At 42.6% G+C, this 16,923-nt stretch overlaps 1 protein-coding gene across 4 annotated transcripts in view; it reads left to right on the top strand.

Moving 5' to 3' along the window:
- spop (speckle type BTB/POZ protein) overlaps positions 1–16,923 on the top strand; it is a 123,706-nt gene that overhangs the window by 58,805 nt on the left and 47,978 nt on the right. For all 4 annotated transcript variants that reach the window (XM_078223857.1, XM_078223860.1, XM_078223859.1 and 1 more), the window contains exons 3-4: positions 9,700–9,849; positions 14,472–14,593. In XM_078223857.1, the coding sequence (XP_078079983.1) occupies positions 9,772–9,849; positions 14,472–14,593 (200 nt within the window). In that variant the 5' untranslated portion in view covers positions 9,700–9,771. The remainder of the gene's footprint in view (positions 1–9,699; positions 9,850–14,471; positions 14,594–16,923) is intronic.

The raw sequence follows: 16,923 nt of genomic DNA, 5'->3' as shown, positions 1-16,923 counted from the left end.
CTTAACCATTTTGCCACTGTCCCATTTATGATAGTGACCTCAACTTTGTTGACGAGTCTATTATGTGGCACTTTATCAAATGCCTTTTGGAAGTCCATATATAGGGCAGCATGGTGACACAGTGGTTAACACTGCTGTCTGTCAGTGCCAGGGACATGAGTTCAATTCTGACCTCGGGTCACTGTCTGTGTGGAGTTTGCACACACTCCCTATATCTGTGTGGGTTTTCTCCGGGTGCTCCGGTTTCCTCCCGCAATTCAAAGGTGTACAGGTTACGTTGGTTGACCATGTTAAATTGCCCCTTAGTGTCAGGGGGACTAGAAGATTTAACGCGTGGAGTTATGGGGAGGTAAGGTCTGGGTGGGATTGTTGTCAGTGCAGGCTAAATGGCCTCCTGCACGATAGAGATTCTATACACCACATCAACAATGTTACGCTGTTACTTCATCAAAAAAATCTCAACCAAATTAATTGCACATGTTCATTCAGGATTATTTAGTGCAAAGAGTTGGTGCAATCGATGCACTAAACAAAACATTGGTAAAGTAATTTATATGGTTGTGATGTCTACTTTCACTGCAGTTTGTCTTGGAATTTTTTGTGAGCTACCTTTTTAATAATGGGTTACTCCATTTCAAAGTCCTATTTTATTTACGAAAGGTTTCTTAGTCTTGCAGTTGGCACCATTCTTCCATAAAACTAAAACCTCGCTTTTGATAAGAATCAGCTCACCTCTAGTTTAGATTTCAGCTGCAGCATTTTTAAAAAGAGCAGAGCTGTACAATCTTAACAGCTCGGTTGGCCACAGGACCCTAGAGCTATATTTAAAATAGATCAAACTGCATTTGTGTGCTCTAATAATGTGCATATGTTTGCACGTTTGTCCCTTTTTAATGTTTGTGTATGTGAGGCGGGGAGTTCTCTTCTTGCAAGTGCTATATGTAGGCCACTCCAGTAGTTTTCAGGCAGCTTTTGGCATGGTTTGGAATGAGGAACACTGCAACAACAATGTACTTATCTTGGCGCAGCAGCCTTTTCAAATGTAAAGTTAATTTGGTGCAGGGTTATGAAGAATTAATTCTGCAGTTTGCAGTTATGACCACATTTTCGATTCAGGTGTTATGGTACCTCAATTTCCATGGTTGAGATGAGAGAAATCTGCAGCCTACATTCCTTTTTGACAGCTGTACTGCATTGCAGTCTGCAGCATAATTGGTCATATGTTTTTTGCCATTTATCGAGATTTGCAAGAAATTAATAAGCAGAGTTTACCAGAATGTGGTAAAGCCTCTTCAAAATATCAACCTGTAGATCAGCAGAAATTGATATGTATCCGAAGCCTTGTCAAATTTAATGTGTGCATATACTCTGATAACTTGTATGCCAGCCTGCAGTCTCTTCAGAGATTATTTTTAGTGTATATATCCAGAAAGAAATAGAACTTTCTCTAGCCACCAGAAACACTATTTTAGAGGGCATCTGGCAAACATTATTTCAAAGCAATTTACTGAGTTAATAATTAGGAGTATATTAAACTATATAATTTTCTTTGTGGCTTCAATGACGCAGAAGCCACATTGCAAATTTTCACTCTGCAACTGGTGTAGACAACTGTAAGAAGACAAAGCCGCCAAAGGTGCTCATTTTATGATGTGGGTGCAGTTTTCACAGTTCTGGTTTCATTGTTCAGTTTACTTTCCATATCCACCTCAAGATGTTTACTAGGCAATTATAATGGAGCCTTCAGGATAGGCTTTGACTTTGCTTGGGAACATTTCTCTGGATTCCTGCCCACCTAAGAGTTTAACCTTTCAAATATCCAAACCATGCAAATCAGCTATCCAAAGTTCAATTCCTGATCTATGTTGATTTTGGTGGATAATGATGCTCCTGGGTTAGAGGGGGAAATTAGCACTAAAGTCCACAAGACATAGGAGCAGAATTAGGCCACTGGGCCCATCGAGTCTGCTCCGCCATTGAATCATGGCTGATTTTTTTTCTCATCCCCATTTTCCTGCCTTTTCCCCATAACCCCTGATCCCCTCATCAATCAAGAACCTATCTATCTCTGTCTTAATGACACTCAATGACCTGGCCTCCACAGCCTTTTGCAGCAAAGACTTACATAGATTCACCATTCTCTGGCTGAAGAAATTCCCCCTCGTTTCTGTTTTAAAGGATCGGCCCTTTAGCCTGAGGTTGTGCCCTCTGGTTCTAGTTTTTCCTACTAGTGGAAATACCCTCTCCACATCCAGTCTATCCAGGCCTCGCAGTATCCTGTAAGAACATAGAACAGTACAGCACAGAACAGGCCCTTCGGCCCACGATGTTGTGCCGAGCTTTATCTGAAACCAAGATCAAGCTATCCCACTCCCTATCATCCTGGTGTGCTCCATGTGCCTATCCAATAACCGCTTAAATGTTTCTAAAGTGTCTGACTCCACTATCACTGCAGGCAGTCCATTCCACACCCCAACCACTCTCTGCGTAAAGAACCTACCTCTGATATCCGTCCTGTATCTCCCACCACGAACCCTATAGTTATGCCCCCTTGTAATAGCTCCATCCACCCGAGGAAATAGTCTTTGAACGTTCACTCTATCTATCCCCTTCATCATTTTATACACCTCTATTAAGTCTCCCCTCAGCCTCCTCCGCTCCAGAGAGAACAGCTCCAGCTCCCTCAACCTTTCCTCATATGACCTACCCTCCAAACCAGGCAGCATCCTGGTAAATCTCCTCTGCACTCTTTCCAGCGCTTCCACATCCTTCTTATAGTGAGGTGACCAGAACTGCACACAATATTCCAAATGTGGTCTCACCAAGGTCCTGTACAGTTGCAGCATAACCCCACGGCTCTTAAACTCCAACCCCCTGTTAATAAAAGCTAACACACTATAGGCCTTCTTCACAGCTCTATCCACTTGACTGGCAACCTTTAGAGATCTGTGGATATGGACCCCAAGATCTCTCTGTTCCTCCACAGTCTTCAGAACCCTACCTTTGACCCTGTAATCCACATTTAAATTTGTCCTACCAAAATGAATCACCTCACATTTATCAGGGTTAAACTCCATTTGTCATTTTTCAGCCCAGCTTTGCATCCTATCTATGTCTCTTTGCAGCCTACAACAGCCCTCCACCTCATCCACTACTCCACCAATCTTGGTGTCATCAGCAAATTTACTGATCCACCCTTCAGCCCCCTCCTCTAAGTCATTAATAAAAATCACAAAGAGCAGAGGACCAAGCACTGATCCCTGCGGCACACCGCTAGCAACCTGCCTCCAATCCGAAAATTTTCCATCGACCACCACCCTCTGTCTTCGGTCAGACAGCCAGTTACCTATCCAATCGGCCAACTTTCCCTCTATCCCACACCACCTCACTTTCATCATAAGCCGACCATGGGGGACCTTATCAAACGCCTTACTAAAATCCATGTATATGACATCAACTGCCCTACCTTCATCAACACACTTAGTTACCTCCTCAAAAAATTCTATCAAATTTGTGAGGCACGACTTGCCCTTCACGAATCCGTGCTGACTATCTCGGATTAATCCGCATCTTTCTAAATGGTCGTAAATCCCATCCCTAAGGACCCTTTCCATCAATTTACCAACCACCGAAGTAAGACTAACCGGTCTATAATTACCAGGGTCATTTCTATTCCCTTTCTTAAACAGAGGAACAACATTCGCCATTCTCCAGTCCTCTGGCACCATCCCCGTGGACAGCGAGGACCCAAAGATCAACGCCAAAGGCTCTGCAATCTCATCCCTTGCCTCCCACAGAATCCTAGGATACATTTCATCAGGCCCAGGGGACTTATCGACCTTCAGTTTATTCAAAACTGCCAAGACATCCTCCCTCCGAACATCTATTTCCTCCAGCCTATTAGCCTGTAACACCTTCTCTTCCTCAAAAACATGGCCCCTCTCCTTGGTGAACACTGAAGAAAAGTATTCATTCATCACCTCGCCTATCTCTACTGACTCCATACACAAGTTCCCACTACTGTCCTTGACCGGCCCTAACCTCACCCTGGTCATTCTTTTATTCCTCACATAAGAGTAAAAAGCCTTGGGGTTTTCCTTGATCCGACCCGCCAAGGACTTCTCATGTCCCCTCCTAGCTCTCCTAAGCCCCTTTTTCAGCTCATTCCTTGCTAACTTGTAACCCTCAATCGAGCCATCTGAACCTTGTTTCCTCATCCCTACATAAGCTTCCCTCTTCCTTTTCACAAGACAAAAGTTTCAATAAGATCCCCCCCCCCCAATCCTTCTAAACTCCAACGAGTACAGACCCAGAGTCCTCAACCGTCCCTCATATGACAAGCTCTTCATTCCAGGCATCATTCCTGCGAACCTCCTCTGGACCCTTTCCAAGGCCATCACATCCTTCCTTAGATATGGGATCCAAAACTGCTCACAATACTCCAAACGGGGTCTGACCAGAGCCTTATCCAGCCTCACAAGTACATTCCTGCTCTGGTATTCTAACCCCCTCGACATGAATTTACACTGCATTTGCCTTCCTAACTGCCGACTGAACCTGCACGTTAACCTTAAGAGAATCTTGAACAATGACTCCCAAGTCCCTTCGTGTTTCTGATTTCCTAAGCATTTTCCCATTTAGAAAATAGTCTATGCCTCCATTCCTTCTCCCAAAGTGCACAACTTCACACTTTTCCACATTGTATTCCATCTGCCACTTCTTTGCCCACTCTCCTAACCTGTCCAAGTCCTTCTGTAGCCCCCCTGGCTTCCTCAATATTACTTGTCCCTCTATATATCTTTGTATCATCTGCAAACTTAGCAACAGTGCCTTCAGTTCAGTCCTCCAAATCATTAATGTATATTGTGAAAAGTTGTGGTCCCCTGAGGCAACCACCGGCTGCCATGCTGAGAAAGACCCCTTTATCCCCACTCTCTGTCTTCTGCCAGTCAACTAATCCTCTATCCATGCCAGGATCTTACCCATAACACCATGGGCATTTAACTTATCAGTCTCTTATGCGGCATCTTGTCAAAGGCTGGCTGGAAATCTAAATAAATCATGTCCACTGGCTCTCCTTTATCTAACCTCTTTGTTACCTCCTCAAAGAACTCTAACAGATTTGTCAGACATGACCTTCCCTTGACAAAGCCGTGCTGACTCAGTCCTACTTTATCATGCACTTCCAAGTACTCTCTGATCTCATCTTTAATAATGGACTCTAAAATCTTGCCAATGACCAAGTCAGGCTAACGGGCCTATAATTTCCCGTCTGCTGCCTCCTTCCCTCCCTTAAACAGTGGTGTTACATTTACTACTTTCCAGTCCTCTGGTACCCTCCCTGCCATGATGTGGAGATGCTGCGGATCTCTCTGTCGGCTGTTCCGGTTCATTGGCTCCCTGCCTGCCTCCAGTGATTCCTGAAAGATCAGCACCAATGCCTCCACAATTTCCTCATCTATCTTTTTTAGAACCCGGGGTGTAGTCCATCCGGTCCAGATGATCTATCCACCTTCAGACCTTTCAGTTTCCCCAGAACCACCTCCTTAGTGATGGCCACTACACTCACCTGTGCCCCCTGACTCCTGGAGCTCTGGCATCCGACTGGTGTCTTCCACTGTGAAGACTGATGCAAAGTAACTATTCAGTTTCTCTGCCATTGCTTTGTTTCCTATTATTACTTCTCCAGCCTCATTTACCAGTGGTCCAATGGCTATTTTTGCCCCTCTCTCATCTTTTATACATTGGAAAAAAACTCTTCCTATCATTTTTTTTTACTAGCTAGCTTACACTCCTATTTCATTTTCTCCCCCCTTATTGCATTTTTAGTTGTCCTCTGCTCGCTTTTGAAGGCTTCCCAATCCTCTGTCTTTCTCTTTGTCTCAACATCAGGTGCTGGAATTGGTGTAGGTTATGAGGTGCTTTATCCAGTCTGTACTGTTGAGGAAACCAAAGAAAGACTCTAACAATGCTGAACTAAAATACTCAGGCTCCACTACATCCCCAGGGGAAACAAATCTCAGGAGGGAGAGTAGTCTAGAATCCCCCATAAGGGACATCTCTGGGGAGGGTGACCTGCTCCCCTGCCAAATGTATCCTCTACCTGACCTGGATAAACACAGTTACTACTACCCTAACTTACTCAATCAAGCTAAACTAGGATCAGCGACACACTCGAATAAGGGTCAACAGGCCAAGGATGCTCACATCGCTCTTACGCATTGAACAAAGCAAGCTACCTCTCTCTAGGCACCCCAGAGGCGCCACTTAGGCCTCACCATCAGTGAGATTCCACCCATTTCCCTCGTCAAAAAAACCCTAACAACAGGATGATACGCCCCCTGTACATTTCATGAGGCAAGTAATCAAATAACTGCTGTCACTACTTGCGCAGCCAAGTAAATATAGAAGGCCATGGCTGGAATTCTCCCCCAAAAATTGTAAGTATCAAAATTCACGTGAAAACTGAAGTAATTCACGCTGATTTTTTCAGTGGGAGCTCAGAGAAGAATTTCCCACACTCTGTGCACCGCAAAGGCCAACAACATGAACATAATTAAATTTCAGGAGATGGGGCCTATTCCTGCTTGAGAGGCTTAAATCAGCGGGCTGAGTGGGCCACAGCACATACGTCGATCTGTCAATGTCGAGATGGGTGCATGTGCAGTGGCCTGCACTGACAGCCTCCCCTTTTGCTGGCCAGCCCCACAACACCAGCTCTTCTTTTCTCCACCCCCTAGGGTCCCCGATTGCCCTCACATGGCCTGATCGCTGGCCTCCCTCCCAATGTATAGGGGCGGGACCCCCTGCCCCCACCTATTTCCTAGGCCCTGCCCCCTTGGCGCTGACTGGACAGTGCCAAGGTGTTTTCTGGGCATTGGTACTTTGCCCCTTGGGCAATGTCACGGGCACAGGCTGGCACTGCCAGGGTGCCCATGCCCAGGCAGCACCAGCCTCCCCCCCCCCCCCCCCCCACAGTTTCTAGGGCCCCCGATTGCCCTTACTTCACTCCAGCAGCATGGCCTGGCCGTTAGTTCCCCAAAAGTGGAGAGCTGCTGTTATCCCTGCTGGAGTGCAACACTCTGGTTGGGTGGGAAAGGCTAGTGGGCCCAGAGACTTCAGTCCTGAGCCCGCTAATCTCATTTAAATTGTAGGGAAATGATTATTTAAATCATTTCTGCGTCTCCTTCACGTGGAGCAGACGCTGCTGGGAGACGCAAGCAGGGCGCGAACCCTGTGAATTGGCCAACGCAAGACTCTCCCGGCCCGCTGCGCTAAAAATTTAGCGCAGCGGGATGGGAGAATCACGGCCCAGATATCCAAGATTTAGCTGACTAAGCCGAAGCGTGCACCAGTACATATTTCCCCCTACTCCAACAACACCAGAGGCACCAACGACAGAAAAAATAAGAACCCAGTCTTTTCCAGGATTCATGATCTCTTTGTACCTTCATAGGAGACGAGCAAAGATTCTTTAATCCCAAAATAATAAATGTATTAAAAAAAGTAGTTCTAATGGTTTTCCTTACCTTTGTAAGGCCATACCAACCACCACTATACCAAACCACTTACCTGCCACCCCGCTGTGGCGCTATTCATCTATAAATAAAGTGAAGGGTACCAAAAATAACTCACTCAGTGTGAGTACAAGGATTACAGCAATTAAAAACATGTAAATACCATCCAATCCTCATGTCATACATCCAACTCTGTGGTCCCAAACAGAAAGGAGACCTACAAACAATTCCCAAACAAGGAAATATCTCTGTATTGCAAACACCGAAATCCAATAATTAAAATTTGAGACAGGGCCAGAAGCAGACCCCCTTACCCACCCTGCTTCCCCAATATCAAAACCAAGATTGAATGCAGACAGTAATGCACATTAAGCTAAGGCCTTCCTCTCGCCAGCGTTGGGATGAATACCATTGAAGAGAAAAAAGAGACCATCTTGATTTTCGCAGGATAACAGGCGACAGATGCCTCCTGTGCTCATATATCATACGTCCTCGTCGGGATAAAAGACAATATCACAAAATCAGGAGAATAATCACAAGGGAACAAGGTTCAGGATTAACGTTGAACTGCAGGATAATATAACCATCCATGGAGCTTGAAAAGGCCAAAGCCATGGCAGGATCATCGAGCAACATCCTGGATCCATCCAGAGTTTCACTCAAACCTTTGTATCTCTGCCATGTTGTCGCCCTGCAGCCCCAGTAAAGAGAAACCTAGACCCTGATGGGTTGTGAAGACCTGTCGCGTCCGGCTGCCTCCAGTCCTCCTCGATGAATATTGAGGACAAAACAATGCAAGACCAACCATCGGAGTCTTTGACCAACTCGAGGCCTCGAACACTGGATACAATATGTTCCATCTAATTTAACAGCCAGCCTTCATATCGAGATTGTGAAAGCATGGCAGCCAGTTCTCAAATTTGGCCAGGAATTGGGTGGCACAGTGGTTAGCACTGCTTCCTCAGCGCCAGGGACCTGGGTTCAATTCCGGCCTTGGTTAGTGTCTGTTTGCACATTCCCCCGTGTCTGCGTGAGTTTCCTCTGGGTATTCCAGTTTCCTCCTGCACTCCAAAGATGTGCAGGTTAGGCTGATTGGCCATGCTAAATTGCCCCTTAGTGTCAGGGCGATTAGAGGGTAAATACGTGGGGTTACAGGGCTAGGGCCTGGGTAGGATTGTTGTCGGTGCGAGCCCAATGGGCTGAATTCATGCCCAAGTGCGCGGATACTTCTCCTCTGGCTCCATCTCCTCGAATCAACCTGGATTTCCAAGGACTGAAGGTGAGCCCCCACCAAGGAAATTGTCCTGTTGACTGACTGGATTCTCTTCACCACTTCTATTCCCTATGATATCTCGCAGTTCGTCATGTAAGCACCAATGATCTATGCTAGGGAGCCAAGACCATCATACACAACTTCACCCACAATAGCAGCCATCATCTCGATGCCTATGGCATTGCTGAAGCATGGGCCTGCTCACCAGTGAAGCCACCACTACCAACTGGGCCCTACTACGGCCATCTCTGACCGCCTCAATCAAACAAGGAATTCCTTGCTCCTTGTCAACAAACTTTAGCCAGGATCATCTAGGAACATAGCACAGATCTCTCCTCGCTGATGGTAGTTTTGTAGCACAAGTTTAGGCACCCCCCAACAGTGGAAACTCTGGTTCAAACCCAGCTCTGGAAAACTAGACTCGGCCAGTTAGTTTGCTAATTTGAGTTGAATTAACCCAGCAGGCTTGCCTAACCCTTGATGTCATTAATTTGTTGCCAGATTATTGAATGTTGAAGGATTTCTAAGCTGATGAAAGGGATCTGATAAATATGTTTAATCGTAATTAAACATGTCCTGAAATGCGTAATTAAAGGTGTCCTGAAATGCGTAGGTTAGAGGGATTAGTGGGTAAATATGTAGGGATATGGGGGTAGGGCCTGGGTGGGATTGTGGTCGGTGCAGACTCGATGGGCCGAATGGCCTCTTTCTGTGCTGTAGGGTTTCTATGATTCTATGTAATTGAATTCATCTTAATTTTTGCAAAACAAAGGTTAGTTTTTGACTCAACTAAATTATTTTCTTCCGGAAGATAAAATTTCTTGAGGGAATTATATTAATATTTTGAACGTAAAATAGCCACAAAAAAAGGCAACTGGCCCCTTTAACAAATGTTTATTTTTTTTACAGTAACGGGATAAATTTTCTACAGAATTTTCTTTCATCTGCCTTGAGAAAACCTACAGAATCGTCAAGCTGGCGATGTCAAGGGTACCGAGTCCACCACCCCCGGCTGAAATGTCAAGTGGGCCTGTGGCAGAGAGCTGGTGCTATACACAGGTAGGCTAGTCCTTTTAAACAGTTCTATTGCTTGGGTGTGGGAGTTGGGTGAAGAAAAGTATATTGGCACCATCAGCTGCTTCTGCCTATTTTTGGAAGACTTTATTTCCAAATTGAACAAAGTTGTGCGTATCTTTGTTTTCAATTTTGCATACCCAGAGGTGTTGAGTTATGCCTGGGGTTTGATTCGATGGGCAGAAGCAATATGCAGTAGCTTCCTATTCTGTTTGTGTGGGGCAACTAATTATTGTCTGCATGCTGTTTGCTTGTGAGAAGGCATTGCTGCCAAACTTGACCCTAGATAACTTGAATAGTGATGAAGGGGATTGAGACAGTTTACTTAATGCTGGTTAGGGATAGTACCTGGGCCCTTCTTGATCTGCTAGACTCAATTGTTACCATGCCATGTGGCACATATTCACATTATTCCTGTGGGCAGTCTGGCTGTTTCTAAATTGTAATACCAATGCCAAAGAAGAGTCATATTGGATTCAAAATGTTAACCCTGTTTCTGTCTCCACAGATGCCACCAGACCTGAGTTTTTTCCAGTACTTTGTTTTTTATTTGTAACAGTGTCTTGATCACAGCCTTTCAAATTTTGTTTCTGTCGCATGCTTGACCATATTGTGCAGAATGCACTGAAGGTTGAAGTTTTTCCACGCCAGCTGTTAAAGCTGTAAAGGATTCAAATTACAAACCCCATTGCAGGGTGTTGAAACGTGTTATATTTGTGAACCACATATGTACTTGCGTATCCTTCATGGCTTCATCAGTATGACATTTATATCCATGCTCTCGTTAATTTGAGTGTCTTCAGTTGCTGATGATGATCAAACTTGATGTTTCGATTTAGGATACTTAGCTGGCAGAGGTGAAACCGTGATCACCTGGCAAGGGTGCACCTCTCAACATTGTGGCTAAGATCAAGCCCAAGATCAGGTGTAATGCCTTTTCTTGTCAGCTTGGACCTTGTATGTCTCTCTTGTGGGGACCATGAATTAAATTCAATTTGACTTGCTTTTTGGTGCAAGGAGATGGATTAAGGGCTTGCCCGGTCCACTCTGCACATTGGCTTTGCAACTTGAAGAATGGATTAAAATTTTAAAAAAGGATCAATCTGTCAGTGAATCAAGAAGATCTAATTCACAGGACAGAAAATCAATAAGTGCTAATAGAGCTGGATTGCCTCAGTTTCCTTGGCTGGATTACCAAGGTTTAGGAGCCAATGCCTCAGTTTGGACACATGCACTCTTTTCACACATGTAGGTTGGTACCTTATTGAAGAGGCTTTACCAATCGCAGATAATAAAAGTTTCCTGATGCTGTTAAATACATTTTACTAGAGTTGTGACCATTTTGTAAAGACAATGTTTAAATTTCCCTTGTATTTAGAATCATAGAGGTTTACAGCATGGAAACAGGCCCAACTTGTCCAGTTTTTAACCACTAAACTAGTCCCAATTGCCTGCATTTGGCCCATATCCCTCTATACCCATTTTACCCATATAACTGTCTCAATGCTTTTTAAAGGACAAAATTGTACCTGCCTCTACTACTGCCTCTAGTCACCACCCTCAGTGAAAAAATTGCCCCTCTGGACTCTTTTGTGTATCTTCCCTGCTACCTTAAACCTATGCTCTCTAGTTTTAGACTCCCTTACCTTTGAGGAAAAGATGTTGACTATCTACCGTATCTATGTCACCCTGGTCCTCAAATATTCCCTAGTAAATGATTGAAACAATGTATTATCCCATATAGGGCACAGAAAATTGTAGGTAATGTAACCATTTTTACCAAATATAAAATTCTCAGTCATAAGGTTATTCCTAAATTAAATCTGTCTTGATTGCATCCTGTTCTAAAGCTCAGTATCGATGATATGGATAGAAATCTCTAACCAATTCATTGGAATTCCAACCAAAGTTATGAGCTCTGGACCCAGTAATTAAAGTTGCCAATTGCTGACTAAACAGTATTCATTTTGTATGAATATCCTGCAGCACCCGGATTGTATGTACAATCAATGCCTGTGCCAGAATAAAGCCAAATGCAAATTTTACTCTTCCTCAAACAGCTATGAAGTTTCTTCTTTGCAGAAGAGTCTGAATTTCATAACCCCTTCTGTTTCTAAAATGTTAACTTCAGCAAATTAAATTTATTCAAGGCATTTTTAGTCAGTAGAATTCCTTGAGAACTACATCCTATGACTTGATGAGAAAGGTATTGTACAGTTCATGATGAATTGAGGCAACCAATGCCACAGTATTTTAGCTCCCTGCTGAGAAAAATACAACGTCTTATAAATTATAAATAGCTTTCATTAAATAACTCCCATTACAGAACAGTTAAATCCTAAGAGCAGCATGGGGCAATCACCCTTGCTTTTATGCTATATTACATCATGATCTTTCATTATACTTTGCAAATTGAATTACTTTTCAAGTTCAATTAATATTACATGGACAAAAGTATCAGCCATTCTACACCAACAATGTTACCCAAACAGCAAGATGCTAATTGGCCAGTTAATTGCTTTTAGTGATATTGGCTGATGAAAGAATATTAGTTCAGATTGCAAAGGATCTTGTCCCTGTTTCTCATTGAATAATACCCTGGGTTTTCAAAGTCTATCCGAATCAATGGAGCAGGCAGAAAGGAATTCTGTTTAACGTCTTGTTCCAAAGCTTAGTATCTTTGCAGCAATTTCTAATGATTACAATGGAATTCTGGCCTAAATTATGAGCTCAGACCTGTCACCTCTGAACCAGTAGTTGGAGCTGCCAGTTGAACTGAGCTATCTCATTAGACCTAAGGAATAGAAGTTGGAATAGACCATTCAGAAGACCATACTGGTCTGCAAATGCCTGATCTTTGAAGCTAAGCAGACTTGAGCCTGGTTAGTTCTTGAGTGGGAGAGCTCCGGAGAATACCAGGTGCAAGAATTTAAGAAATGGGGGGACAGTGGCGTGCTGGTAGTAATGTCACTACACTAGTAATCCAAAATTCCAGTCTTAATGCTCTGGGGACACGTGTTTTAGAGCTCACCATGGTAACTGGTGGAATTTAATTTCAATTAATAACATTTGGAATTAAAAGCTACTCTTAGTAATTGTGACCATGAAACTGAGATTGTTTTGCAAATCCATCTGGTTCACTAATGTCTTGACCTGGTATATATGGGATTACAGCTCTATTTAACTTGCCTCTGAAATAGAAAGCTATTGAGTTGTACTAAACTGCTACAGGAAAGTCGAAATAGGATAAAATCTGATTGACCACCCAGCATCAACTCGAGCACTGGAAATGATAATGGCGCACTGGGCTCTGCAAAGTTTCCCTTACTAACGTCTGAAGGCTTGTGGCAAAATTTGGAAGGGCGCCTGCAGACTAGTCCAGGAATATCCTGAAGTAGTCATATTCATCATCTTGTATCTTGCAGCCAATATCTGAGATGCTCCATCACTATCTCTAGATATATTTTGTCCCTCTGGCAGGTTAGACCCACGATGTGGAGATGCCGGCGTTGGACTGGGGTAAACACAGTAAGGAGTCTAACAACACCAGGTTAAAGTCCAACAGGTTTATTTGGTAGCAAACACCATGGCGTTTGCTACCAAATAAACATGTTGGACTTTAACCTGATGATGTTAGACTCCTCACTAGGTTAGACCCACCACAGACAGTAGCACATTTGTATACTGTCAGCAGGAAGTTGCCCTGAAAATCTTTAGCATTGACTCTGGACTCCATGTTAGCCTCATAACATCAGCCTCGAACATGCACAAGGAAACTACTCATTGATAACTATTGCCCTCCCTCAGCTGATGAATCAGGAATCTGTCAAGTAAACAACACTTGGAAGAAATGCTAAGGATAACAAGGGCACAGAATGTACTCTGGGTAGAGGGCATCAATGTCCACCACTACAGGCTGAGCTGGCTGAATTCTGAAGGACGTATCTGTCAGGAATATTGAAAGAAACTGCAGTGATGCAACTACGAATAACAGCAGATTCATGCAGCAGGTGGTGTGGGAACTGACAAAGAAAAACCGCCTTGATGACCCCCTCACAACTATCTGATGCAAATGCATCTGTCCAAAATGGCCCACTCCTTATACCCTGTTGATGCTTTCTCAGTACGTTCCCTGTCAAGCCCCTTAAGAATTTTGTGTGTTTCAATTTGATTATCGCGAATTCTTTGAAACTCCATGGAATAGATAATCCTCTCAGGTCATCTGTAACAGATTGCACAAGATAATTAGTAACAGCACAGTTCAGGATGCAAGGGCTTGAATTTTTCAAAGCAGTTCAGTGATGTTCAGAAATTCGTTATCTGTATTTATTGCTAATTGATTGGTTATTCAATGAAGTTAGGAGTTCATTATTACCTGCCATGGAGTTGGAATTTATGAATGCTGCACTAATCTAAATATCAATTATAATTTGAACTGCCATAGGAGAATTCCTTTCTTTGGATTCTGGCCTCTTCCTGCCCTTTGCTTAATTATGAATGCACAAAAATAGAGCATGAATCTACTGTTATTTGTAGTTAAATGATTGCCATTTGTTTGAATATTCAAGTATTTATTTCCTTCCCCCTTTTTTTTTCCTATTTGCTAGATAAAAGTAGTGAAGTTCTCCTATATGTGGACTATTAACAACTTCAGTTTCTGCCGAGAGGAAATGGGAGAAGTTATCAAGAGCTCAACTTTCTCATCTGGAGCAAATGATAAATTAAAGTGGTGAGTGTGGAACTCCGTATGATAACGTTTGCATTTATAAGTGGGGATTTGCTTATGAGTAGTTTTGGGAAAGGCAAAATGATTGAAAGGCTTAGTGAAGCATGTAGTGAAATGAAATTTATATTGTGGCTTAATGCATTTGACCTAATCACTATATTGCCCGTGAACTAGAAGTTCCTTTCCAAGGCCGTGGAAGCCATGGCACCTAATTTTAAAATTTCCATGCAGATATAGTGGGTAATCCAAATTTCAGAATTCTTGAACCCTTGCGTGTGTGTAATCCTCCATGACAACCCTGTGGTATCTGTAACCATTTAAATCAAAAGAATATATTTGTACCGTAGGTAGAATTATGAGATCAGACACCGGTTGTTAGAAATTTAAAACCCAGCAAATTGGCTCAAGGCTTAATATTAACCAATTTTGCTCCATACCTATGAGCAACTCTTTTGCTATCTATCAGTTTCAAGCTGGCCATTTTAATTCTTAGCACTAGTCAGACATAATTTCTAAAGCACTTTGTTGTTTTATGTTCACAATCCATCACTGTACAGTAGATTCTGAATAATTATTTACTGTTGATATTGAGAGTTAAAGTGCCCTTTGTCCCTCCCAATTTGTATTTCATTGTCTCCCAGTTGGTGAATGGAGTATTGGAATTTATTAAGCACCCTTACAAAGATCCGGGGGGGGGGGAGAAGAGAGGGGAGAGAGAGAGAGGGGGGAGAGGGGAGAGAGGGGGGGGGGGGGGGGGGAGAGGAGAGAGAGAGAGGAACCTCTTGATCTGGACCAAAGGGCTAAAATCTGGGATACCTGACATGTTGGTTTATTTAGTGTTCTATAAATATTACTCTTAATGTTACTTGCAAATATTAGTACTTCATTTTTCATTATCTTGCCCTTCTTTCTTCTGAGCAGAGTTCTTTAGATGTGAGATTAGTTGTTCATTGCTCTCATTCCTTCTGCTCTCCAGTGAAAAAGCAAGAGGAATTATTTGTTGCTGTAGTTTCACCTGAGTTGTACAGACCACCAAAACTGACAAACTTCAACATCTTTGCAAACACTAAATTTTCTGATAGTTTTGTTTCAAGAATAACTTGCTGAGATTGTTGCACTTGCCAATGATATTTCTAGCATTTCAATGTATTAGATATAATTTAATTGCAATGTAAAAGAAGTGGGCTGGTTGAGGAATAGAGGAAATGAGTACTTCACTTTATGTAGTGAGTAATGCAGAAATCTTTGGTACAGTGTCGTACTCATGGTTGCCTTTTCCAGAACTACTGTTACCACAATTTGAAAATTCGTGTTTGGTTCATGTAATCTTGATATTTTATTTAAAGTTAAATGCAGGATTATGTTTCTAAGTTCTAGGTGCAATGTTATGGTTCATCCTCATTACTAATAAGGGAACAATTTTCAGCATTTATAAAATCCAAATGAAAATGCAGTGTATTTGGCAACACCATATCTTTTTAATATGTGGCTTCCAGAATGCTCAAATTCCAAACCTTTAGGTAAACTATAAATGCGATAGCATAAGTGGTAAAGCCCTTTGTCTGTGAAACATGGCAGTTTTTACTTCGTTTCTAAAAGTGATGGATTTTAGTGCAAGGAGACACACATTTTGCTATCCTTATTTTGTAGTGTAGAGGGACATTATTATTAAGAGATGGCATGTTTCCATTATTGGGTTCCTAGTGTTGGCACCAAGCCAGGTCAGATAGAAGTACTGTTAAACATACATTGAGACACAGAATATGGTTTACTGTGTGTCAACAAAGCACACTGCTATAATGTACCAACTTGCAATAGATTGAGACTGCAGTTTAAGTTGAATCTCTTCGTGTGAGACAGGAAATATATGTCCGTATTTTATCAGTGAAATCTGTAAATATTTGATTTATGTGTAAATAAAGGCAGGGTGTAAAGTTTACATTCATTTATGTTGTGTCAGTTTCTGGAAGATTAGTTTGGCTATTATGTATTTGGATGTGATGTAATAAGACATCAGAAAGGGTGGTGTCTGACCCTCCAAAAAGCAAGGTTGCATTCATGGAAGAAAAACTTGATAATTGTGAGTCTGCACTGAAAGTTCTTTCCTCACTCCTTCCTTGTTCTTCCCATTCAGATTCATTCACCACAAGTTTTTCGCACACTGACCGAAGTTGTCAGTTTCTAAAATAATTTTGTGTGGTAATCCACCTTAATTTAACACGTGGTTAACACAAAAATAACCCGTCGGTCCTTGGGAATATGTTTGATTATTGTAACTTTGCCAACTGTCCATTTTCAGAGAAATGCTATAATCATGTTTATTATACTCTACA

The sequence above is a fragment of the Mustelus asterias genome, chromosome 11, assembly GCF_964213995.1.
Source record: "Mustelus asterias chromosome 11, sMusAst1.hap1.1, whole genome shotgun sequence".
NCBI lineage: Eukaryota > Metazoa > Chordata > Chondrichthyes > Carcharhiniformes > Triakidae > Mustelus > Mustelus asterias.
Note: the sequence above shows the minus strand (reverse complement) of the source record. Positions and strands in the feature narration are given on the sequence as shown.